This window comes from Alligator mississippiensis, chromosome 6 (genome assembly GCF_030867095.1).
Source record: "Alligator mississippiensis isolate rAllMis1 chromosome 6, rAllMis1, whole genome shotgun sequence".
In the NCBI taxonomy this organism is placed as follows: domain Eukaryota; kingdom Metazoa; phylum Chordata; order Crocodylia; family Alligatoridae; genus Alligator; species Alligator mississippiensis.
In genome coordinates, this window is record NC_081829.1 from 69,556,417 (window position 1) to 69,583,061 (window position 26,645).

The 26,645-nt window shown below is 44.8% G+C and overlaps 1 protein-coding gene across 2 annotated transcripts in view; it reads right to left on the reverse strand.

The window, feature by feature from the left end:
- The window catches only part of PLCE1 (phospholipase C epsilon 1), a 358,483-nt gene that overhangs the window by 302,228 nt on the left and 29,610 nt on the right, over positions 1-26,645 (reverse strand). For both annotated transcript variants that reach the window (XM_059729969.1, XM_019484254.2), the window contains exon 2: positions 15,683-17,255. In XM_059729969.1, coding sequence (XP_059585952.1) covers positions 15,683-16,888 — 1,206 coding nt within the window. In that variant the 5' untranslated portion in view covers positions 16,889-17,255. The remainder of the gene's footprint in view (positions 1-15,682; positions 17,256-26,645) is intronic.

Sequence of the window (26,645 nt, forward strand, 5' to 3'; positions counted from 1 at the left end):
GCAGCAAGGGTGGCACCAAGGAGTTGTGCCCCCCTGCTGGTGCTGGGTGGGCAGGGAGCACCTTGCCATGGCAGCGTAGGGCTCCCGGCAGCAGCACCAAGCCTCCCTACCCTGCTCTACCTCCTATGCCAAGTCCTGCCTGCTGAGTTACGGGGGCCCCCGGGGGGAGGGCCGGAGCCCACAGCTGCCAGCCCACATCCACCCCCCCTCATTGGGCTTTGCTCCAGCTGTACCACTCACAGGGGAGAAGGAGATAAGCTTCATGCTCTGTTCAGGCTGCAGCAGCCACTGCCTCCCATGGGCGAAAGCTGGGGCTTGGGCTCTGTTGCGGGGGGCAGGAGGTTGTGGACCTAAGTTCTTGGACCCTGGCCCCATAGCCCTGAAAGCAGGGTGCCCCCTCCGACAGGGCTGGGGATGGGGTGTGGGTGGGTGGGAAGTGAGAGGTATCGACAGGCCCAAGGGGTTGCAGGTCAGGAGTGAGGGGCACTAGCAGGGCCAGAAGGCTGTGGGTTGGGAGTGAGGGGCACTGGCAGGGCCAGGGGGGGCTGTCCAATTCTAAGTAGCTGGGGGCTGCATGCTCTGCAGGCTGTGCTACCTATATCCACACACCCTGCAACGGTCACAGACCACCAAAGCTGCACATCACACAGATGCTCACCCCTCTTGTGCCATATCCCCCTTGCTGTAGTGTGTTCCCATGCAGACACCCTATCACCAGCACTGCAAAAACCCCACCCCCAACTACTGCACCATATGGCCCTAACGTCAGCCTGAGCACCCAGTGCTATGCCATGCTGTGCCACAACACGTCCACAGCAGGCACATATGTGGAAACTGAAGGAAGGAGAGGGAACCTGAAAACTAGTTGCTGTTGTAGCTGGAGTGATAGGGGGAGCTGTGGCCAGGCAAGAACCCAGGGCCACAATTTAATCCCTTACAGGCCACACATAGCTTGCAAGTCATCGACTGGACAGCCTTGCTCTAAAGTAGTCTTTACACAGAGCAGCATAGACTGGATAGTTTCTGACAGGCAGGTGAAATATTTTTTACACAAATAAGTTTTAAACAAAAATAATAATGAAGGACCAAGGGAAATTATCTGAAGTAGAGCTCTATGCTTCTTTATAGCTAAGAAATAACCACTAGAAAGAAAATCAGAAAAGCTGGAAAAACTGAAAATATATCATATTGCTCTTGCCAAGACTCCCACTCTGTTGGCTCCAAATGCATATATGTGCTCACAGCTAAATATTTTTTGTTCATAACTTGGTTTCAGATCTTTTGTTGAAGCTATAATGCTACTAAATTACTGTCACACAAAGTGCTAATACATTTATTGCTAAGTCCATCACACATGATGGTAGAACTAACTACTTTATGCAAACACAGTATAAAATGTCTGTATTCAAGTCAAAAAAGGGAGGAAGTCATACTAAAGCAAACAGAGGTATAAGGTAGCATTTAAGCAATTTAATTTTTACAACATTTACCAAAAGGGAAATATCATTTCATGCTTACTTGGCTTCACTGTCGCTGCCTTGAACATTACTGCCTTTTTCCCCCAATTAATAACATTTGCTCATGAAATTGTGTTTTAAAACTTGTCCTAGACACCTCAGCATTCCTAATATTGCACAAGTAAACAAAATTCATAAAACACCATGTTCAAGACGATAAAAATGCAACAGCAGCCTATTCCTTATATGTTAAACTTTTGAATAGAAGCCTTTTTAACTTAGAAACTGAAGCACCATTTATAACATATAAGATACTTGTACGCAGTAATACAAAAATTAGAGAAGGATGATTATTTCCCAACAGAGACAGAAATACCCCTGTACATTATTTGCTTCACTCCATGTATTCAGGGAAAATGATTCTCAGAGTGTTGGGAAGGAATTGTATTTCAAAAGTGTGAAAGCACAAGAAAAAGCTGTAACCCACAGTATTATACATATAAATGGTGATTAACTAAGAAGATTAACTTTATAGTTCTAAACTGATTTTAACGTAAACATGAGTAGTTCAAGATCAAATCCTTCAGCTTCATCTGTAATTTGACAAGTTCAGAAACGCAGTATTTCTAGAACCTGTGGGAAATCAGCAGCATGAGAATCATTTGGGGAGTTTTGCCCCTCTGTTTGAAAGGGGAAACAGTGAACAAATCATTGAGGTTTCAGAGTTATACCTATCAAGGCCACACATAACAAGGATACACCAACCTCAGAGCTGATGTAAGGAGATAGCACCAATCCATAACACTCTTTTTCCCAGACTAGTGATATATCTACACTGCAGTCAGCAGGCCACATGAAGTTGTGCCATGCAACTGTTCCTCAACATCTTTCCTTGAATGTAAGTAAATTCCTTAATTTTACTTGAACTGTGCATTGTGACTGAAGTTTTGGCACACAAGCTATCTTTATTCACTGGAGTACACTTTAATTGCAAACCAGTTACTAAACTTTTTAAATATTTATTTTTAGTATATACACTGATTTTAAAAATTCACAGCTCTATTTCAAATGGGATAAACCAGTGGTGATCAACCTCTGCCCACAACCCATATACAATCATGAGGCCATATAATCTGGCCCACGGATCTCCCCACTAGTCCAAAAATTTGGCAGCAGCATTAATTGTTACTCCCCTGATGTCAAATTTCTGAGCCTCCAGGGAGTCCTGTGAGCTAGAACATATGGCCCTACATCAGGGATGGGCAATTATATTTCGGGAGGAGGGCCGCTTACTGAGTTTTGGCAAGCCATCAAGGGCCACATGACAGGCAGCCAGGCGCAGATAAATATTAATTTTCTAAATCTTTTAGGGGCTCTGCAGGCCAGATAGAATGGCCTGGCGGGCCGCATCTGGCCCGTGGGCCGCATTTTGCCCACCCCTGCCCTACATGCTAGATCACATTGGTGCATGGTGGGGCCTCCATGCAAGGTCACTCCAGCATGAGGCCAGACCTAGCATGCAAAATCAGCCCACACATAGCATCAGGCAAACACGAATAGTTAGATCCAGCACACAAAATGAGACAGTAGGCAGGATCACATCCGTGGATCTACCCTCCTGGGCTAACCTCATGCTGGATCAGGCCTGTGGATCAGCCCTGCTCACAGACTGGCCCTGCACCACTCATCTGGCTCACAGGGACAATAGGTTGAGCACCACTGAGATAAACAATTAATGTGAAAAAAGATCAACTGCAGTTTACATTGTGTAAACACCCATACTAGTTGATTATACTTCAAGGTAGGAATGTGAAAGGTTAAATGATTAACTGTTTAACCCAGGGGTTTTCAAACTTTTCTAACTAGTGTACTCTCTTACTAAGTTGCAGCTCATGTACCCCTGTATATTTTTTTCTTGCTTTTACAAGGGCCCGGGGGGGGGGACAGATCGAGGCCCCCACAGTGAGGGAAGGAGTGGGGCTGGGGCTGCACAGCCGGGGCAGGGCAGGGTGGGTCATGGGATGGAGCCATGGCTCATCTGGGGGGCACGAAGGGGGGTGGAGAGAGCTCCCACCAGTGCACACACCCCAGGAGGGCATGGGGATATGTGCCCCCTGATCTGTGCACAGGGTGGAGCAGGCTGGCCCAGCAGTGGGGGAGGGAGTGGGGCTGGGGCAGGGGCTGCACAGCCAGAGCGGGGCACAGGACTGAGCTGTACAGAGGGGGTGGCTTCTGCAGCTACATGCACCCTAGGAGCACATGGGGGGCATATGCCTCCGTATCTGTGCACAGGACATGGCGGGTTGGGGCCAGCGTCAGGCTCTTCCCAGTGGGGGCTGGGCTGGGCTGTGCTTAGGGCAGGCAATGGTGGAGCTGGGAAGAGGGGTTGAGGGGGCTACTGCAAATGATGGGGTGGCTGCAGCCCCTCCTGTAGGCCCACTCCCTGTGCCACTGCCTGCCCCAAGCATAGAATAGCACAGCCCGGCCCGGCCTGGTCCCCCCGCCAGGAACAGCCTGATGCATCCCTGGCCCCAGCTGACAGCGGCATCCTACCCTGCCCAACGCGCAGATCCAGGGGCACACACCCCCCCCCAGGCCCTCCTGGGGTACATGCAGTGGAAGGATCCACCCCCCGCGCGGTTCAATTTGGGGCCCCACCTGGCTGGGCAGCCCCTGCCCCAGCCCCAGCCATACTTCCTCCCCCACGGCTGGGGCCTCAATCTGGACCCCCACGCCCCTTCCCTCACAAACACATTTATCAGCTGGACCCAGCTGCTTTCCTGGCCACCTGCACACATGAAGAATTTATCAGCCACATTAGGTCTGTGTACCCCCTAGGAACTTTTTAAGTACCCCTAGAGGTATGCATACCCCCAGTTGACAACCACTGGTTTAACTGATAACCCCAGTGATAACTGGTTAGCTTACCAGTTATTGTTTAGCTCCAGGCTGGCACAGTCTGGCAGGGAACTTTCCATCACAAATTTAATAACCATCACCCCTCTATCAGACTATCTCTGGACTATTACAGCACCAACATTTCCTTTTTAGACATTATGGTCAATATCCAGAATGATGAAATACAAACTACCATATACAAGAAACCCACAGACCAACATACATATTAACACAGAACCAGCAACCACCCTAGACACACCAAGAAAGCTGTAATATATTGAGGGGGCATGCCATAACAGGAGGTCATAGCCTTCAAGGCGGACAGGTTGTCTAACACAACAAGGACATATAGCCTGGGAACTGAAGAAGTATATTCCATACTGTCCCATAACATGAGATAAAAGACACCAGCTACAAGGCCCCAGAGCAGCAGTGGGGCTGAGTCCTGGTTTGTGGGGAACAGACCACATTAGGAGAAGGCCCAGGAGGCTACGTGGTAATGTGACCACAGAGAGACAGCCAACCAGAGATAGCCATGGATGAAGAGTCATCAGGATTCATCAAGGGGGAAGGAGAACACAAAAGAAGAGACTTGAGATTAACAAAGGGTCCCTCCCCGTTTTGCTCCCTGAGAGGAGTCCCCACCCCCATCCCCATCCCCCAGGAAGGGCTCCCAAGGCCTCCATGGACAAAGGGCATACCACCAGCCCATCTCATGCACCCCACTGGAGGGGGGCTTTGTCCTTGGCATCCCACCTCCAGACTGCTGACATGGCATGCTGACATCTGACACTGAAGAAACAGCCTCAGAAGTGAAGCCTGCATTCTGGCCACATGTACCTTGATTCTGACAAAAGCCCTAGGATTGGTTGATGTAGAATTGTTTGATTGCTTGTATTGTTGCTTTTTTGTTATCACTCTGTTTCAATAGATTCGCCTAGTATCAACTTGCTGGTGTTGTGGTTGGTCTGAGAGTTGTGCCCACCCGGAACTAAGGTATAAACTGGGTTCCTAAAAACCAGTGTCAATAGAACCTATAAGGAAAATCCTCAAAACAAGGTTCAACTTTAAAGCATAAAATATGACAAGTTACCCTAACAAACTCATACTAGAAGAGGAGAATTGGGTCAAAAGAAATATCAGGAGGTTCAGCAAGGACAAGTGCAAAGTCCTGCACTAAGGACGAAAGAATCCCATGCACGGCTACAGCCTGGGGGTGAACTGGATAAGCAGTAGCTCTGCAGAACAGGACCTGGGGGTTACAGTGGACAATAAGATGGATATGAGTCACCAGTGTGCCCTTGTTGCCAAGAAGGCTAATAGCATACTGGGCTGCATTTAGTAGGAACATTGCCAGCTGACCAAGGGAAGTAATTATTCTGTTCTATTCTGCACTGGTGGGACCACATCTGGAGTACTATGTTCAGATTTGGGTCGCCCACTACAGAAAGGATGTGGACAAATTGGAGAGAATCCAGCAGAGGGCAACAAAAATATTTTGAGGGCTGGGGCATATAACTTCTAAGGAGAGGCTGAACTGGGTTTATTTAGTCTGCAAAAGAGAAGACTGAAAGGGGATTTGACAGCCTTCAACTACTTGAAGGGTGGTTCCAAAGAAGACAGAGCTAGACTGTTTTCAGTGGTGACAGATGACAGAACAAGGGGCAATGGTCTCAAGTTACAGCAAAGGGAGGTTTAAGTTGGATATAAGGAAAAAACTCTCACTAGGAAGGTGGTGAAACACTGGAACAGGTTACCCAGGGAGGTGGTGGAATCTCCATCCTTGGAGGTTTTGAAGGCCCAGATGGACAAAGCCCTGGCTGGAACAATATAGTTGGGGATGGTCCTGCTTGGAGCAGGAGGCTGGACTAGATGACCCTGAGGTCCCTTCCGAGCCTAATTATATATGATTCTGTTGTAAGATGGGTACACCCAAGGATGTGCCCTATTCTCAATTGAATGGGATGGGTAGGGAGGAGGGGGTGCTGTGAGAGGGATGACAGAATTTCAAGCAGATTCCTCTTTCCTCTATAGAGCTAGCCCAAGCCCAAAGTTCTTAACTATATACAATTTATTAAGTAATAATATCCATAAACATAAAACTAAATATCATATACATATATTTACACAGTGAACACTAACCAATAACCAAGGTGAAACCCTTAAATAACACTATTTAGAACATCACAATACAACATTTCAATTTCATTTCAATTCATTTCAGTTTCAACATTTCAATTTCAAGGCACAAACATGAATAATCTTAATATCATCTATTCCTTAATATAGTCCCTGACCCATGGCAAAAGATAGTTCTTCTTCCAATGGGGTCCCTTGGGGGTGTCCAGAAAGCATCAAGGGCCCCTCCCCTTAGAACCTTGACTAGACAGGGGGCTGTTCACCCAGCCCCTTCTCTGGGTTTGCCTGCCCCAAATGTATTTCCCCCGTGAGACCCAAGGGCCCAATGACTCATGCTTCCTCAGGTGGTGGTGGTCAGTGTGCACCTTGACGGGGTCTCCTCTGCTGGAGCGCCTCTCCAGGCCTCTTCTACACTGCTGGGTTCCTCCCCACCCTGTGCCCAGCTCTGGGCACTGAGGGCTCAGCTCCTCTCCACTGCTGCACCACTGCTGCTGGCTCCTGGGTGCTGGGCCTTGCACTGCAGCACTACCATTTTCCTGTGCCCTGGCTCAGCACTGAGGGCTCTCTTAGCACAGTCCAGGCCCTTCAGGCTCCAGCCAGCTGTCCTCAGGCTGGGTGGTTAACCCAAGCAGCCTCCACTGCTCCCGGGCTCCCAAAGCTCGGGCCCGTGCACCACCTTGAGCACAGTGGGACCTGGCTGCTTGCCAGGAGATGGGGCCTGAGCTGTCTCACTGCAGCCCCAAGGCCTTTCCCCCGTGTGCTGCCCCATGCACTGTGTGGCCTGCTGGCCCTGCCAGGGTTGCAGGCTCAAGCTGCCACTTGCAGCTCCCAAAGCCTAGGCTCCGTGCACCAAACCGCACACCGTGATGGGCCCGAACAGTCTCACACCGCTCCGAAGGCCAGGTCTCTGCACACCATCCCTGTGTGCCGACAACAGCCTGAGTGGTCTCGTACTGCTCCCAAGGCTGCCCCTCCAGTGGCAGATTCAGGAGCCTTGGGCCTATTGCCCACTGGGGAAGAGCTCCCCAGCTTTTCTTAGCTCCACTCTTCTTGAGTCCCTTGCAGCATCTACCCTCGTACTGGGCCTGCAGCTCCTTTTATACGCTCCAGGGCTCCGCCCCTGAAGACAAGGATCTGGCAGTTTACAGTCTTCAATCAGGTCTGGGGGAGCTCTTGTCCCCCTCCCCTCAGGAAAGGGGTGTGACTTTATTTCTCTTGCTGCCTCCTGATAGGTGGATGGGCTCCACCAATCAAAACAGCAGGATCTCAAGCCTGGGACTCAACCCAAGCTCTGAAAGGTGAGCCTGCTACACTATGATAAGACCCAGTTCTTAAAAGAGATCTTTCCAGAGCCACCCATCCTTGCTTTTAAAGAGGCACCAAACCTTTCCAACCTCATCACCAGAAGCAAACTTCCTGCAGACCAAAGCACACCAAATGAATCCAGACCATTCCTTGACAAAAAATGTAAAACCTGCCAACACATCTCCACCACTTCCACAATAACTACGTCCCACAATAGAACAATCACTGCGCCTGTATCTTACACCTGCATCTCCACAAATGTAATACATCTCATCCAGTGCACTGTGTGTGGGCTGGGCCCCAATCCCGCCGCCAAGTGCGAGTCGCGGGGGGCAATCTGCGGCCCGTCTTTTGCGCACGCGGGCTGTGGCCAGCAGCCCGGGCACGTGGGGTCGGAGAAAACCGGTGGTGAGCTAGAATTAGTCACAAACACGTAGTGGTTGATTGAAAAGATTGTTTACTTACACCCAAAGATGGTAGTGGTGTAGGCTGGACAGGTTTCCAGGCGCAGCTCCCGCTTAGATCCTCGCTAGAGGACTACGACTAATTCGGTTGCTCCCACAGAGTTGTTTAAGCTCCGCGGGTTCGGTTCGGTTCCCTGGTCCCCTGGAGTTGTTTAGGCTCTGTGGGTTCGAAAATTGGGTTTACAGGAAAGGGATACGTCTTGGATTGCGATCGGCGACGGGGAGAGGCTAGAAGCGAAAGCTCCGCGGGTTCGGTTATTAAGCTTGAGAGAGGCGCGTTGGGTCCGCAAGGGTCCATAGCGCTTGGAGATCTTCACGCAGCTCTCTCCAGTTTTCTTTCTTTCTCTCTCTCTCTCTCTCTCTCTCCCTCTCCCTCTCCGACTTGGGCGGAAACTACCCAAGCCTTTTGTACGGCTAGCAAGCCAATAGCTAGCCGCCACGTGTGCCTACATTTGGAACTGGCCAATAATGTGGCGCGAATCCAAATACAAATGGCGGGAACTCCTTTGCAACGTGCATTACTAGTATGCAAAAGAAATGTACCCTGCAAAGAAGCTGTAATTTGGCAGGAAATCCCCCGTTGCACCAGAGTTCTCTCCCGCAGCAGAGAACTCTATCGTGCAAAGAAAGCTACAATCGGCAGAAAAATAATTTAGCAGTGCCAAAGCACATACAAACAAAAAACCACAACTTTGGGTTGTGACACACTGAATGCCCTGATGGAAACTACATAGGAGAAACCAAACACCAACTGCATACCAGAATGAACACACCCCCAAAATGTATCAAAGACAAAAATACCCAATTCTCTGTGGGGGCATATTTCTCACAAAACAACCACTCTCTCTCCAATCTCTCAGTTCCAAACCTCAAAGGGACCTTAACAAAACACCTTTCATAAATGAGCCTATGAACTTCACTTCATAAATCTACCAGATACAAAAAATCATGGACTAAATTTAGACACTGGATTTATGGCACATTATAACCTACCTGCCACCCAATAACCCCACATAACCTCTCTACATTTTACCAGCTACATTTTATCACCTGTCAACATTTCCCTCTTTTGTTCCCTCCCTGCCAACCTGTCTCACACTCATTAACTCCTATCACCTCTGATCTTCCCGGCCATGCATTTGCATTTTCACAGACCTGCATTTTGCAGATTGGCTTAAGCTTCTATTCGACCCCAGAAAGAACACCAGCAGACTCTCCCTATGCCTTAAAAAGGGTGCCTGTACCTGGAAGTTCACAAAGAACATTTTTTTCCAACTATTCAGTTGGTCAATAAAAAATATCACATTTACCCAAATAACTTTGCCTACCTATGTCCTTAGACCAACACAGCTATAACCAACACCTCCGAAACAACTTAATAAAGCATTCTGATTGTCAAAGTTAGTTATTTTTATGGCATCAGTGTTGTTTATGTTAGTATGTAGAGGGAAGACAAATCATCAGACTTTATGTAAGATCACAAACAGAAAAAGTTTGGGATCAGCTCATCTGAAGCCTCAATTCCATCATCTTTCTAAGCGAACAGAAAAACATCTTAGCAAAACAACAAAAAATTGGTGCCTTTTCTAAACTGGCAGTGTAATCATAACAAAAGATGTATACCCGTGGTATCCGCATCTTTCTTACACAATAGAGAAAGTACTATGCTCGCTGATAAAGTTATTAAACCATGAGAACTGAATTGTTTGGTATAGATAACAGTACCACTGTTTGCTAAACTGTTCCAAAAAAAGACGATTTTAGATTTTTAAATTCCCCAAAATCATTAACTCAAAGCACATATTTAGCACCTGATTAATATACAGAGAAGATTTACAAATATGCAAAAACATCCACTAGACACACATTTAAAAGTCGTAACGAGCATTATTAAAGAAAACACATCTTGTATTAAAAGTCTATTATATTTTAGACTGTTTTAGAAAAATAATACTGAAAACGACTGATGCAAATTCTATATAATAAGTCAAATATAGAATTTGATAATAATGAAAATATCAGTTCTGGATTCGTACATAAAGTGCCTAATATTATTCTAGAACTGAATACTGGGCCTAAAGAATCTGGACTCAGGGCTAACATTTCTGCTATTGTAATCAGGTTCTCAGAAGTCAGGCACTGCAGCACTTAGTAATAACAAAATCACTCATATCTGCCACAGCTTAGGAACTGCTAGTTCAGCTGAACAGTCAGAGTTTGGTGTTGGGGGAACCTGGTCTCATCAAGTTTACATGGATCAGTTTCACTTGCTGTCACCCACTGGCCCAGGGAATGTGATCAGGGATATGTGGGCATCCATTGTGAACTGAACCGGTACCCATCCTGGCTTGGAAAAGCCAGCTGAGAGAGATTGGGGCCATTGCTGGTGGGGGTTGCCAACAGCTCCCTTCAGGAGGGCGGGGTGCCAATGTTCTCTAAGGGGAAATTGTACCCTGTTATTCACAGAATCATTGGGTTGGAAGGGAACTCACCTGGTGCAACCCCCTGCACAAATGCAAAAATGCTCCTCCTAAACCATTTTTAACCAATGCCTATCCAACATCGTCTTGAAAATCTCCAATGAAGGAGATTCCACAACTTTCCTGGGCAATCTATTCCACACCTTACTATTCTGATAGGAACTTTTTCCTGATATCTAATCTAAATATACTTTGCTGTAATTTGAAGCCATTGCTTTGCATCCTACCCTCTGCAGCAAGGAAGAAAAGTTGTTCTCCCACTTTATGGCAGCAACCTTTGAGATATTTGAAGATTGCTATCACATCCCTACCTTACTCACTGCTAAACATGCCTAGTTCTCTCAGCCTTTCCTCACACAGCTTGCCTTTCAACCCCTTGATCATTTTTGTCACCTGCCCCTGGACCCTCTCTAACCTATCCATGTCTTTTTTTAAATGTGGAGCCCAGAACTGGACAAAGCATTCTAGATGTATAGTGGCATTCAGCTTCCGTGTCTTACACCTAATACTCCAGTTCTCACTAGTTGAAGTTAGTGCCCAAACTGCATTTGATTTTTTAAAACTACACCACACTGCTGATTGTTGCCGAGTCATGATCCACCAAAATACCAACATCTTTGTCAGCAATGCTGCCATCCAGCTAGTTTCCTCCCATTCTGTATTTGTGCCTTTGATTATTCTTTCCAAATGTAGCACCTTGCAATTCACTTCACTGAACTTATCCTGTTGTCTCCAGCCCAGATTTCTAATTTCTCTAGAGCCTTCAGAATTCCATTCCTACCCTCCAATGTATTTGCAATCCTTCCCAGTTCTACGTTGTCTGAAAATTTGCTCAGAAGTTCTATTTCAGCATCAAAATTATTAATAAAAATGTTAAGCAACACTGGAGCCAAGACAACCCACTGTGGAACCCCACTCAAAACTTCTGCCATTTTGACATTTATCCATTTATGATGACCCTTGCCCATGGTGATTGAAACAATATCTATCAACATTTTAGTAATTTTATTTAGCCCACATTTATCCAATTTACTCACAAGAAAGTCATGTGGGACACACATCACCAGTGAGATTCAGCCTCCCCTCATCACTCATGTTTACAGCCTTGAGGTGATCCTGAAACCTTTACTGCATCTGGATTCTCAGGTTGCATCAGTGGTTAGTATGGATTGCCTTAGGATGGTCAAACCCACCCTGTGAACGTAATGAGGATGTGTTGAATATCCTGGAAGGAGTGGGAGATGTCCAAACATTAAATGGTTAGGACTGACTGTAAATATTCTCAGTCAAGGTGCAACTTCCTGAGTAACTTGGGAGTTTACCAGACAGCCAAAGAACATGGAAAATGGATTGAAATGGTAATGCACTGATATGCAAGAAAAATAAATAATATTTAGCTGTATGCATCAATATGTTGGCCTGTGACTGTGTGAGTCAAAAAATAATGTACAGATAAGGGTATATGTTTTCAGGAAAGCTTTGGATTTGTGTACCCTGGGATTTATCTCCTGTCAGTTGGACTGGTCGGCCAACTGACGGTAAAAAAAAAGATATTTGATTTCTATTTGTTTCCTTTTACTCATTTGTGAACCTGTAGCAGCGAGACTAGAAGAACTGTCCTTGGAAGCTGCAACAGTTAGGAACTCTTTTCACTAACTCCAACTAGTGAGAAGACTGTGAACATTTCTTTTAGATTCAGATGTTGCCACCATCATTCATGATCTCCTAACGTTAAGGCTAGACTAGGGCAATGTGTTCTATGTCAGGCTGCCTTTGTGAACTGTCTGGATGCTGCAAGTGGTGCAGAATGTGGCAGATAACCTTCTAACTTTAGGGAGAGGAGGGAGACCCACACTAGGTGCACATTACTCCGGTATTCTAGTCTGCACTGGCTTCCAATAGCTTTCTGGGTATAATTCATGATGTTGGTTTTGACCTATAAGACCCTGAATAACTACAGGACTGCCTTCTCCCTGTTCTTTTGTGATTCCTAAGGTCAGCTGAGAACAACCACTTAAAACACCAACTGTGCAACAAGTTGACTTGGCTCTGTAGTCATTCCTCAGCTCTGGAACTTCCTCCCCCTTGTGCTCCATCACAGCCCAAGTCTGGACATTTTCCAGAAGTACTGTAAGATTCTTTTATTTGAGAAGAACTTCAAGAAGGTTAAAGTTTTGGAGTGTTGCCTAGGGTGTTTCTATTTTTAGAAATAAATGCAAATGTTTCTACATCTTTACCTTTCCAATGAAAAACAAGTTTTGGCCAGCCTTTAGTTACCTGCTCTACACTAGGAGGTAGCTCATCAGATGGAAACAACAGAGATGGAAAAGGAGCTGATGTACCTCGAGTGCACCAGGCTGCACTCGAGGCTGCAGCCTCTCCACCTCCACCTCCATAACCTCTTCTGAGGTTCTAGTTGAATATCACCCCCACCTTTTTGTTTTTGGTCACCCCATCCACAGCCCCACCAAGTCCCGGGACCTCCTGATCAACCTCCTCCTGGCCCTGGCCCTGGCCCTGGCCCTGGCCCTGGCCCTGGCCCTGGCCAAGTAGGCCCTGTACTTGACTAGGAAGGAGGCTCTAGCCAGGGAGGTGCCCGAAGATGGCAGGGCCGCTTTCCTCTCACTTATCCTTGCATGTTTCTGGGTGGAGCACCAGTGGGCAGCATCCACTGGCTCCTTGGATGCCTCTGAGGACCAGTGGGTGTGACCTGGGGCAGGGGGCAGGGGGCGGGGGGCTCTGCTCAGTGTACCCCTCCAGAGAACTTCTTTTCATAATTTGAACCTTTGACCCCCCCATGTCACTCCTACCCTTTTCTTCCTTAGTTGTCTCACCAAAAAAAATTTTAAAAATATCAGTTGTACCTTTCAAACTTTGGCCCCACATGGCAGGGGGGCTATTATTAACTAGGGGGCTATTGTTAACTAGGTGGGCCTTAAGGCCCACGATCTCTCGAAGATGCAAATAAACAGGAGCTTCTGAGGCCTGGCCAGTTGGTATCTGGCATGATCTCTGGAAGATGCAAATAAACAGGAGCTTCTGAGGCCTGGCCAGTTGGTATCTGGGGACACTAGCTCCTTGTGCCAGCTGAATTGCTGAAGCAGCCCTAAACTAGAGTAGCCCCTGCACCCTCTACCTACTGTAGCAGTCTGGCAGTGGGGGCTGCTGCCTGACTGTGACCTGCTGTCACCTGTGACAACATGCCGCTTCATGGCTGCACACATGCCAGACCTAGACAGGGACTGCACAGCCACCTGCACTGCAGCAGAGCCTCCTGTACTTTTGGGCCAGCTGCCAGTGAGCCATGCCTGCACAGGTGGCCTTTGGACAGCACTGCTGTCATGTCTTCTAGTGCCCCCTCGACAGCTCATCAAAATTTATTAAGCGGCCCTCCACCCAAAATAATTGCCTGCCCCCGATCTATAGATATAGATCGATAGATATATGTATGTATGGACATATATAATTTGGAAAGTAAATATATATGGGAAATGGGGAGAAGAACACTAGTAAGAAACTGGAAGAGGAAAGAATTAAATCTTAGTGACAAATTATCCCATAGGTGAATTACCAAGAGTTTATTGTTTATCTTTTGAGTAGTCATGGTTCTGCCCCTATTGCATCTGTGTCTGGTTGCAGGGTTCCACAAATCTTCAGATACATTTGCTGTTCTTGCTTACATTGCTTTCTGACATTCTGCCAGAATCAGTTATCTAAAATGAATGTTAAAATGACAGCTGTCTAGGCAAACAGGAGAGTCAGGAAGTACTTCAAAATGGAGAATACATTTCATAAAAGTTCTTACACCTTTGATATATTTTCCAAGTTACAAAATACTGCAAATTAAATGGTATGAAAACAGCCTATTCTAAACAGACTAGTGTAATGCCCTCATCAATAAAGTACAAGTTAATTTACAAGCTCTTATAGCATGCTTATGTACAACTGTTTTAAATGTCATGGCAAGCATATAGTTGTAAAATTAAAATAAAATATCCTACAAACATAAGAGGCTGCTTGCACTTGATACCAAAGAAAAGCAGTGTAATTCTAAATTGCTATTTTGTCAATATGAAAAACAGCTATTTTTTATAAATTCCACCATCAAGGGTAATTTCTCATTCCATTTCTACTGTCATGGAACAGGAGAATTTTAAAGATCTAGAAGCACTTTGTGTTTCTATTCAAAATAATCTGGTACATGGGACATCACTTCGACACCAACATTTTGAAGCTTTAAGTATGCATGGAATTATTTACTCAAGAGAACCTAAGTTAGGACAATTATATCATGTCAATATGTAGTACGCAACTGTCATGATGTAAATCATAAAAATAAGTATTATTTATATCTGAAGAATCAGTCTATAAATGTTGATAATGCAGGTCAAATATTTAACATTTTTAAAGCAAAAGGAAGCCCTAACATGAGAAACCTTTTGATCCAACCAGTATTTCTTCACTGTATTGTCATAACATCATCCTCTATCAATTCAAACTTTGGAAATGATCAATGTATAAATCAATATTAATACATCAAAATTATATACTATTTATTCATAATATTTTTAATATATTAAGAATATCAATGGTTCATTTAAAACAAAAGCCTTTAAACACAAATAAAAGGTTTATCCTTTTAATTCACCCCTGAATTAGGAATTTTTATGACAATTTTTAAACAATAATAGAGCTTCTTAGGATGAGAGAGAAAACCAGTATGTATAAAATACATCTCAGTGTTACTCAATTAAAATTTGTTCTTGCAGTAGTAATAGTAGTGTTATAACAATTTTTTTCAGAGCTTTCTGTATCAGGTAGTTTCCAATATACGCTTCAAGAGCCTCATGAATAAAACATATAAAAGTTTTGTTAAATAAGAGATCATCAGGAACAGAATATGATTACAGAAGGAAAAAATAATATGAAAATAGCTTACCTCACACCATATGGATTTCACAAGATGGGAATTACATTTCTGTCTTATTAAGGCTTGAACTATTGTTAAACTTTCCGTTGTACTCCTACAATGCTTCAAACCATTGTTGTTTCTCCTCTGTTCAACAAAATTCCAAGCAATAGCTCCTAAGTGCCCGGAGGGTAAAGTCCTAACAATTGCCCTTGTTCCAGTATACACTGATTTTTTAACTTCCTTATCATTTTTACAAAACCGTCTTATTAGTAAGGTAGAACGCTCCTTTTTATTTCTAAAGAAATCTTCCTCCAACTCTTCATCACAGTCATCACTACAATCTTCAAAATGACTCAGAAAAGGCTTTGAGAGCATTCTTCCAGTAAAGTTATTTCCACAGAAACTGTGATCTGAACATGCCACTTTAACTTTTCGTGCTCTTCCTAAACATAAATACTTATCTTTTAAAGGGTCAAAGTTACCACAAAGCATTTGTCCATTTTTATATTTAGAATTACTTGCCAATTCCATTAACTTACAAGTGCAACTTGCAGAATCACTCATGTGATCTTTGCCAAGATCTACTGGCTGTAAATGGTCATCCAAAATGAAGCTGTTGTGCAATGCACACAGAGCTCTTGATATATTTCTTTCATTAGCATAGTGAAAGTGGAAAACTGCTACATTATCAGCATCGTCTGTGTCACTTTTATTTACTATTGACTGGTTTCTTAATGACTTCATCTCTACTGAAGGTCCATCCATTTTCAGCTGAATTTCAGCAAACATAGTTCTTTCCATTGAAGTAGAAATTCCAGTTTCCAAGCACATGTCTTCCCCTACTAAAGAATCACATGATTTATATAACTGGTTACATGGAATACTGTTCTTGCTGCTTTTCTCTATAATGTTACAGTTAATATTAAGAAACTCCACTGAACCTGGGATGCATGCATTTCTCTCCCATAAGTTTTCATTGCTTCTGTTATCATTCATTTTTTCATTTGCCAAAGAAAAAATTTTGGGCAGTGAGCCCCGAAGATTTTCTTCTTCAAGTCTGTGTAAGTACGAGAGACTGTGTGTAGTCTGCCTTCCTTGACTAGCAATATGTCTTTTTATAACATTGGTGTCCAAAGCATTTTCACTATTTTCATCTCCAGCTGACTGATCAGATATCACTTTACCCTGTGCCACAGACACAAGCACAGAAGCTGCCTTTTCCTCAGAGGTCATCTTGACACACAGGCTTTAGAGACTGTTCTGTTTTTCTTCACTGATCTTCATGATTTCAGTGTAGAAAGTCAGTGCTGAATGAAAACAACCACATTTAAAAAAATCCTTTTTTCTTAACAATACAAAGCATGTATGTTATTAACAGGCTATAAAGTTTTCCTGCCTGTAGATTACTGGCATGAAATTTAGATGTTCTTAAAGCAGTTTTGTAGTGCGATACAGACGTTCAAAATGTGCTTCCTACAGTTAACATCTCTGTCATATGCAGGGTATATCTTGTTGCCACTTTGTAGACAGAGACCATGTTTGAAATGATAATCCATCCCAAAGATGCATCTCACCACATAAGATCCAAGAGGTTATTTCTCTGCAGAAAAACAAACAAAAAAAATCCATTAAAGAGAATTCATAGCATGCAATTTATGGAGACCACAGAAGATAAAGTGTAATCAGATTACAATCTAATGACCTGATGACCCCAAGTTAAAAATAGTTTTAGTACAGAAGTATGAGAAAGCTATGTGAACAGGGAAAATAACTAAACTAGTGAAATATACAAAATATACATGCAATCAAAAAGAAAAGAGGAAATCCTTTTTTATATATTTAAATATATAATTGTTCTTGGGTTTTCTTACTTATAACCAGGACAGAATGACATATTTTGGGATAGAAAAGGTCAGGTTTAAACTGATGTTCCCATTTTAAAAGTAAATAGGATAATTTTTGTTTTCAGAATAAAATCTATCATGATTACAGTTTTATATTTTGTTTTCAGATGCTCCTGTGATGTTAGGTCATGTGTAATCATGAAGAAGGTACATAGCACCTTCATCAATCTAAAGAGACTAACAAGACTGTGCAGTTAGGTTAAATGCCTTTCAACCTTACCATTATTAGTTCATTACTTCATGAGAAATCACGAGAGAAGTGAGCCTTGACAGGAGATCTGAGTATATGTGATGGCTTTTTGGAAAAGCTCAGAAATTATGCCCTTTATGTAGAAAGACTGTCATGGAAAGAAATACAGAAAAAGCTATGCCAAGGTTGCTGCCATGAGTGCAACAAAAGAGATAGAGAAGCAAAGAAGAGAAGAAAGACTAGATGTATCAGGGCAGATAACCATTTATGATTTCAAAAGAAATTTTTAAAAAATAAGTTTTTATTTAAATTTGCCTTTTTATTAATTTTATTTTTAAAAATAAGCCTATTTTAAATTGAATTTGAAATCATGACAGCCAACAACAAAACATTCACTTAATATACTGTATTTACTCAAATCTAAGATGACCAGGAATTTAAGATGATCTCTCAATAATTAGATTCTACAAACAGAAAATGTATACATTTATTATAATTTTCCATATATAGAATGTAATCATTGCAGAGTCATCTTTAATTCATCCCCCCACCACTACAGGGGGGCAAGCAGTGGGGGAGCAGGTACTTGTGCCTGTCTTGTGCCTTCCCTCTCTACTCTCCCCTTTTCCTCCCCTCCTGCCTCTGCTCCCCTCTCAGCCTCTGCTTTCCCTCCCCCACCAGCCTCTGCTCTCCTCACTCCTGTGATCTCTGTTGGCAGGCTACTGTCCTTGTTCTAGCTTGAGGCACAGAGGACAGCTCTAGCCTAGCCCCTGTAGCAGTCATTCAAGCTGCACACTACTGCTATGGGGCTCGGTTGCGGCCAGACTCAGTGCCCCAGGCTACAACGTAGACAGAGCCTGCTGGCATGGAGCAAGGGTAAGGGTGAAGAATGAGAAGCAGGCAGGGGTGCAGAAGCTATATGGCGAGGGGGAATGCAGCATGAAGAGGCAGCAGATGTAGCGGGGCAGGCAGCTGCTGTGCTAAGGGCCCAGCCCTGGGTAGAGGCTGAGGTCCAAGCTACAGTAGCTGCCAGCCCCTCCCACCGCCCCCATACTCAGTTCTAAGATGAGGGGCTTCTCCCCTGCCATGTTAAATGGGAGAAACAAACTTCATCTTAGAATCAAGTAAAAATGGTTATCTATTAATTGCTTAAATTGAGTAAAAATTCTATTCAAAATAGATATTTCTACTGCTATAGTTTTAAAGACAGCCATCACACAGAACTGGATAGTCAGTCTAGAAAAGTAGAATCAGAGTTTCTTGAAATGATTACTTTGGCACAGCTGGGGACCAGATGCTTGAGGGACAGTGCCCTGGGCTCCCCTTGCCACGCAGGTGGTGCCAGAGGGCCCCCACCTCTACTGCCTGGGCTGTGCCAATAGCATGCAACCCCCCACCAGATCAGCTGTACTGGAAATATATGACCCTGGCCCTTATGGTGCATGCTGTAGGCTGAGCAGGAGGTGCATAGGTCTAGTGGGCAAAATATCATATTGAAGAGTTATCAAAACAGAATTATTAAACAAAACCATGCACAGCAGATGATATGATGCATAAAAAGAGAATGGAAGGAACTTGGCAAACAGGACAGAAAAGGAGACACACTTAAAAAACTGTCAAAGAAATAGACATTAGGGCTGTGCAAACCTTTGGTTGCTGATTAAATTCGGTGGAGATTTGGCTGGATTCGGTGGCCAAATCTCCAAATCCGAATCAAATCAGGAGACCCTTTAATCTCTCTGAATCGAATTGGAACCCTCCAAATCAATTCAGAGAGATTCGGAAAGATTCTGAGATTCAGACATAGACACAGCTTTAAATGTTTCTTCTACATACCTCAAAGTACAAGGTAGTTCATCAATGCTGAGATGGTAGGGCAGATGGAGCATCCCACAGGAACAAGGGAGGGGTCCCTAGTGCACTCAGCAGCAGACCCAGAAGTGGCCCAGAAGCACTTCTAGTCCACTTCTGGGTCCACCAGGGAACGGGCCAGGGCCCTCCCCGCCCGGCTCGGCAAGTAGTGCCTCCTGGGTCTGGGGGGCACCTGGGGTCCCCCTGCAGCTGATTGCCGAACTGGGGGAATGCAGGGGGGCCCCCCGTACACTTGGAGACAGAACTGGAAGTGGACCGAAAGTACTTTCAGTCTACTTCCAGGTTTCCCACCGAGCACATAGGGGGCCCCACCACACTCCTGTGGGATGCTCCATCCACCCCACCATCACAGTGATCATAAGCCATGCCTGGTACCTTGAGGCATGTAGAAAAAACATTTCAAGCTGTTTTTATAGCTGAATCCCTGATTCTCCAAATCAGCATCGAATCTTCATATTCAGATTCAGCCAAATTGAATCAACAAATTGAATCACTGTCCTTGATTCGAGCTGAATCCAAATTGAATAAGGCCTGTTTCACACACACCTGATGGACATGTCCAGAAGATGCTATTCTAAGGGAGGATCAGAAATGCAGCTTGGATAGGTATACAGGTACTAGATTTAAACTAACTAGGCCAGATGCTAGGATTGTAGCAGCAGTAGCAGAGTTTAGCACTTGTCTGAATATTTTTCTAGTGGATTTTGTAGTCTGTACGGAGTTTCATTCTTTCACAATTGCACTGCTAGTGTACCTAAACTTACTAGTTTAATGTTAACTATTCAAACTAGTCACAGCAATAACAGTAACATAGGCCAGTGATTGTCAACTGGGGGTACATGTAACGCTAGAGGTACTTAAAAAGGTCCTCGGGGGTATGCAGACCTAATGTGGCTGATAAATGCCGCGTGCAGGAGGGGAGGCTTTGGGAGAGGCTGCAGCCAACCCAGAATTTGCTGTAGCCCCCCCAACCCTGTCTTCAAGTGCCACCACCGGCCGCCCCAAGTACAGTCCAGCCCAGCCCCCAGCCTGTCCTGACCTGCACGTAGATACGGAGGCACACCCCGCCATGCCCTCCCAGGGTGCATGTAGCTGTGGGAGCTACACCCCATGTAGCTCAGTCCCACGCCCCACCCTGGCTCTGCAGCCCATGCCCCAGCCCCACTTCCTCTCCACCCCCACTGGGCCAGCCTGCCCCACCCCATGCGCAGATCAGAGGGCATATGCCCCAATATCCTCCTGGGGTACGTGCACCAGCAGGAGCCACCTCCTCCCCCTCATGCCTCCCAGATGAGTTGTGGCTCCATCCCGCTCTCCACCCAATGGCGGCTGTGCAGCCCCAGCCCCATTCCCTCCCTCACTGCAGGGGCCTTGATATACCCACCCACCTCCTCTTTAAAAACAAGAAAAAAATATAAAGGGCTGCAACTTTGAGAGAAAAGGGGTACACCTGTTAAAAAAGGTTGAAAACCCCTGGCACAGGCAATATACTGTAATTTATAGTGACTAAGGCAATATACAGTGATCTATATATCCAAAGCAGCAGAGTATAAGCCCTGATATTTATCAAAAAGAGGATGCTTGTTAGAAATCTTGACTTCTGAAAAAAAAAAGTCATCTTTCTAAATTACCAACAGCTTTATTGCTGGACATACCCTAATTAAATTGATATTTTAAAACTCCTGCTTACAATTAGCTTGCTCTTAAAATGCTGCCTATATGTTTATTTAGCTCAGGAATTTTTTAATACATTAAACCAACTTCATTACCATAAGAAAATTTTCACCAAGTGACATATTTAATTAAAGTAATTATTTTGGGCTAGAATGGTGATTCTCAGCCTTTTTAGACTCAAGGCATTCCTTGTTAGACTCAAGGCACCCCTTGGAAAATGCCAGCTTTTAGTTTTCACTCATTTTTTGACTATGGAAAAATAACACCGCTTTTTTTTTGCAAAGAACCCAGAAAGCCCACAACAGGACAGGATGCTTTTGACACTATGAATCCCATCTGAAATCTCTGGGTTTATCTTATGAATCATGTTTGTACACCTAACAATGCTAACATTGCGTGGCACTCCATGGCAACCTTGAAAAGATCTCAGGGCACCCCAATGTGCTACATCATCCTGGTTGAGAATCACTGGGCTAGATCCTCTCTGTCAATTTAAGCTATGGAGAAATATGCAAACAATGTTGAAATTATTTCCTTTCATTTTCTTCTATTAAAAACACACTCAAAACATTATGATTTGCAAATAATTTACAATATAAAACTGCATGGAACACTTTATAAAAGTTTTCACTGAAGTTATAGTCAACACATACTTGCATTTTCTAAAGCTACTAAATATCCTAATGAAATCCAATAGTAACTACATTTTATGAAACTAAGTTAGATCGGAAATGTAATATTTTCTTTCTATCAGTACAGAAAAGTAAACAAGTGGTGAACTAGATCCAGCATTGATGAATCACCCTGGATACAAAAGTTGGCCAAGAAAGACAAATATATAATGAAAACAAACAGTTGGAAATCATTCAGCACTTGTATTCACACAATATTTTAAGTCAGAAGCATAGAACAATGAAACCAATATAACTATGCAATGTCTTCATTTACTTTTGCTTATCTGGTGCAAAATTGAAGATTTAAAGTGCCAGCTAGTGCTACATGGTATTATTATTTAGTAATTTCACATTTAACAGGTAAAAACATAAAACTAGGCTCAAAATGAGCCTTAGTATAATATGTTTGTACCCCTAACAACCTAACAGCAGACAATTCCACAAAGCTGACAGGAGTCTCTAATATTAAATTCTTTATAAATTCTTATTAAAACTAGTAGAAGTTATGCTTGGTTAAGAATCAGTGGGTGCACCTACAAGTGCAATTAATGTGCCTGAATTTTCTTCACAGAAAATTCAAGCACTTTAAACTGTGCCCCCCACCCCCCACACATATGTGAATGGGTGCCCCACATGATTCCCAGGGCTGGCAGGGGGCACAGTGGATGGTCCTGATCTCCACATGGCCAGGAGAGCTGTCCCAGCCACGTAGAAAACGGGTCCCAACCCTAGCTCCGTGTGGCTGGGATGCAGCAGCCCCAGCTTGGGATGACACTCCTGATCCCCATGTGGTAGAGACAGCTCATCTTGCAACCAGCACAGCCCCCCTGCATCAGGCTTAGCCAGGCAGCAGCAGGCCCCCTGATGCCTGGGCTGACCAGAAGCAAATTACTCCTGGTCAATGTCTACACATGTGCTACTGTGCAGTAGCTAATGCACCACTAATCTAGCACCTGTATTTCCTGGTACTATCAAACAGTGTATTAGACTAATTTACTGGGCAGTAAGTCCTGCTCATGCATTAAATTAGTCCAATGTGCCATAAAGCATATCTTGTAGACATGTTCAGTAAGTTTTCAGGACTGGACCTCTTATTTATAATAAGGAAAAGCTTCAGGGGAAGTACATGGGTCATATGATTTGTCTTATAATATACAGGTTTCAGCCCGGTCAAGGAAAAAGCTAAGTGACAAGTGATAAGTGTGAAGGGAAGCTGAGTGGGTGGTATAATAAAAGCCTGGAGACACATAGCATTGAAACTGTCAGCCTCTTTAGTCCACAGGCATAAGAGCCAACCACGTCACAGCTGGTAACCTTAAACACCATAATGAAATTCAAACACAGAAAAAGTCAAATTGAATTAATTGAAATAATTCATTCAAATGAGAACACATGGGCAAAACAAATCTGATCCACAATGGTTAAGATAGCGTTTCCATTGGCGAAGCATAGGGGGTACATCGGCACCCCGAGATTGGCCGTGAACCCTGTGGAAGCGCCAGCCACAAAACCAAAAGTATTGGCAGAAGTGCACTTCCAGTTTTGCCACTGGTGGTTCCGCGATCAGCTGCTGGAGGACCCTCCCCCCGGTTGGCGATCTGGGTCGCCCCCAGACTCGAGAGGCACCAATAGCCCATCAGCCTTTCCCAACCTTTTTCATCCCATGGCACGCTTACCTACATAAACAAGCACCGCAGCATAGCAGACGGGGGAGAGGGCACACGGCCAGCGGACACTGATGGGGAGGGGCCAGCCAGATGGCATTTTGGGCCCATCTACACATGCAGGTAAAGGTGCAAAGGTGCAATCTTCTTTATATAAAAGAAATTTTAAAAATGAAGACTCTCTTATGTGCTAATGAATAGTGGTAGTGGTAGAGGGCTAGGTCGTGGGGAGCCCCATAGTCAAACCCAGCCAGCTGGCCCCATGCCAGCCTCTTCAAATGAGCCTCCCAGCACTGCCCTCTCCTGGGAAGACTGGGATCAAGTCAGGGATGGTGGGGGACTCATGCAGGCTGGGAGCAGGGCTGCTGAGTCATGGGAAGTCATGCATTCCCATCCTAGCCAGGAGGCGGAAGGGGTCTGGCAGCACCAGCCACCTGACACAACTGAAGTTCTTGAGGGTTTTTAACATCTGAGTTACAATCATTTATTCAAATGCACTTTTAATTGAACTTCATGATCCACAAATTGTAGTTTAGTACTAAATTTTATTATATTAAATATATTCTAGTGTAACAGACAGGATCTTTCTATCACTAACTGAACAATATCCATGTACTAAGTCATCCATGGCCACCAAAATCAGTAGTCTCCTTCTCCATTCTCTATGGCTATCTTTCATCACAGAACCAAGAAAATGCCACATGCAATCTCAAGGTTGAGCAAATATATATTTTATTACTGCACATCTTTTCCCCACAGTTGCTGAAAGAACTGATCATAAAACAATGGAGTTCATGAATCTAAGAGAAGAAAGGAGCAAGAGCAGCAAATTAAAGACAATGGATTTCAAAAAGGCAGACTTGAAATAAATCAGGAAAGCAGTAAGAAGGCTCTATAGAGACAATTTTTTAGAGATATAGGGAGTACAGGACAGATGGAATCATAAGAAGACAGGTATCTTATTATGCATTAGGATCTCTCAAAGGACCTGAAAATCAAAACTGAAATTGTACAAAAAGTGGAAACAAGGACACATGATTAAAGAATACAAAGGAACAGCAAAACTGTGGGGAGACTTAAAAAAAAATCAGAAAGGTTAGTGTGCTAGCTACAGATAGCAGATTACAGTTTCATAGTTTCATAGTAGCTAGGGTCAGGAGGGACCTGAACAGATCATCTAGCCTGACCCCCTGCCACAGGCAGGAAGGAATGCTGGGTTCACAAAACCCCAGACAGATGATCATCTAACCTCTTTTTGAATTTACCCAAGGTAGGGGCGAAGACCACTTCCCTAGGAAGTTGGTTCCAGATTATGGCCACCCTAACTGTAAAATATTGCCTCCTGATCTCTAACCTAAACCTGTTCTCCATCAGTGTATTACCATTGTTCCTTGTCACCCCAGGTGGTGCTGGGGAGAAAAGAGCTCGGCCTATTTGCTGTTGATCTCCCCTGATGAGTTTGTAGGCCCCCCACCCCTCAGATCCCCCCTCAGCCCCACTCTCGGGTCCCCCCCTCAGCCTCCTCTTGCTGAGGCTGAACAGGTTCAGGTCCTTCAGTCTCTCCTCGTAGGGCCTGTCCTGCTGCCCTCTCACCAAACAGGCAGCCCTCCTCTGAACTATCTCCAGGCTGACCACATCCTTTTTAAAGTGCAGTGCCCAGTACTAGACGCAGTACTCCAACTGCAGCCTGACCAAAGTCATATAGAGGGGGAGTATCACCTCTCTGGACCGGCTTGAGATGCATCTTTGGATGCATGACAAGGTATAGCTGGCCTTGCTGGCTGTGGTCTGGCATTGGCGGCTTATGTTCATCTTGGAGTCAATAATGACTCCGAGATCCTGTTCCGCCTCTTTGCTTTCAAGAAGGGAACTCCCCAGCCTTTATGTTTGCTGTGGATTCCTTCTCCCAAGGTGCAGTACCCTGCATTTATCTACATTGAACCCCATCCTGTTCTCATCTGCCCACTTTTGTAGTCTGTCTAAATCTAGTTGCAGTCTCTCTCTCCCTTCAAGTGTGCCCACCTTGCCCCACATCTTAGTGTCATCAGCAAACTTGGACAACGTGCTTTCAACCCCCCGGTCCAAGTCGCTGTTGAAGATGTTAAACAGTGCGGGCCCAAGGACCGAGCCCTGGGGGACCCCACTGCTCACATCTCGCCAGGTTGAGTACGACCCGTCCACCACTACTCTCTGGGTGCACCCCATCAGCCAGTTTTTTACCCATCCAACTGTGTAGGCATGAATGCCACAATCGCTTCATTTATTAATGAGATGGGACTTAATTTATTAATTAGATAAAAGGCAACAGGAAAAGGTCCTTCAGGGCCCTAGAACAGACTATATAAGGAGGAATCTCCTTCTTAGAGGAATATTATGTTTTTTAGAACATGGTAGTCAAGCAATTTCCAGTGAGAGTCTAGAGTAGGGGTACTCAATCCCCAGCCTGTGGGCCAGATTCAGCCACTGGCACTGGGTCATCCAGCCTGCAGGGCTCTCTCTGGGCTTGAACATTTGATAGCATGGGTGCAGTAGTATTGTTCCCCTCCTGCCAAAATTCCAGACCCATGGGGATCCCCATGGGCTGAATAGTATGGTCCTATACAATAGACCAGGTATGCAGGATGGCACTGAGCCAATTCCCAGAGCACAGGACTAGGCAGGGGTGATAGTAGGGCCCAGGACTTGCTCCTGATAGGTGAAGCCTAATTACAGTGGGCAGGGGTAGCATGGGGTCCCAGGGCCCAATTCCAGCAGGCAGGGGTAGCATTGTGTGGGGTCCCGGGCCTAATCCCAGCATGTAGGGTTGGGTGAGAGCAGCATGAGGCCCCAGGGTCCGATTCTGGCATGCAGTGCCCCATCCAGCCAGCAGACTGACTCCACACTACCCATCTGGCTCATGGGGCCAGAAAATTGAGCATGACTGGTCTAGAGATACAAATAGTGCCTCAGTGAAGTGGGAGCAGATTGAGGACACTGTGATGGCAGCATTTCCTGCTGTAAGTGCAGCAACTC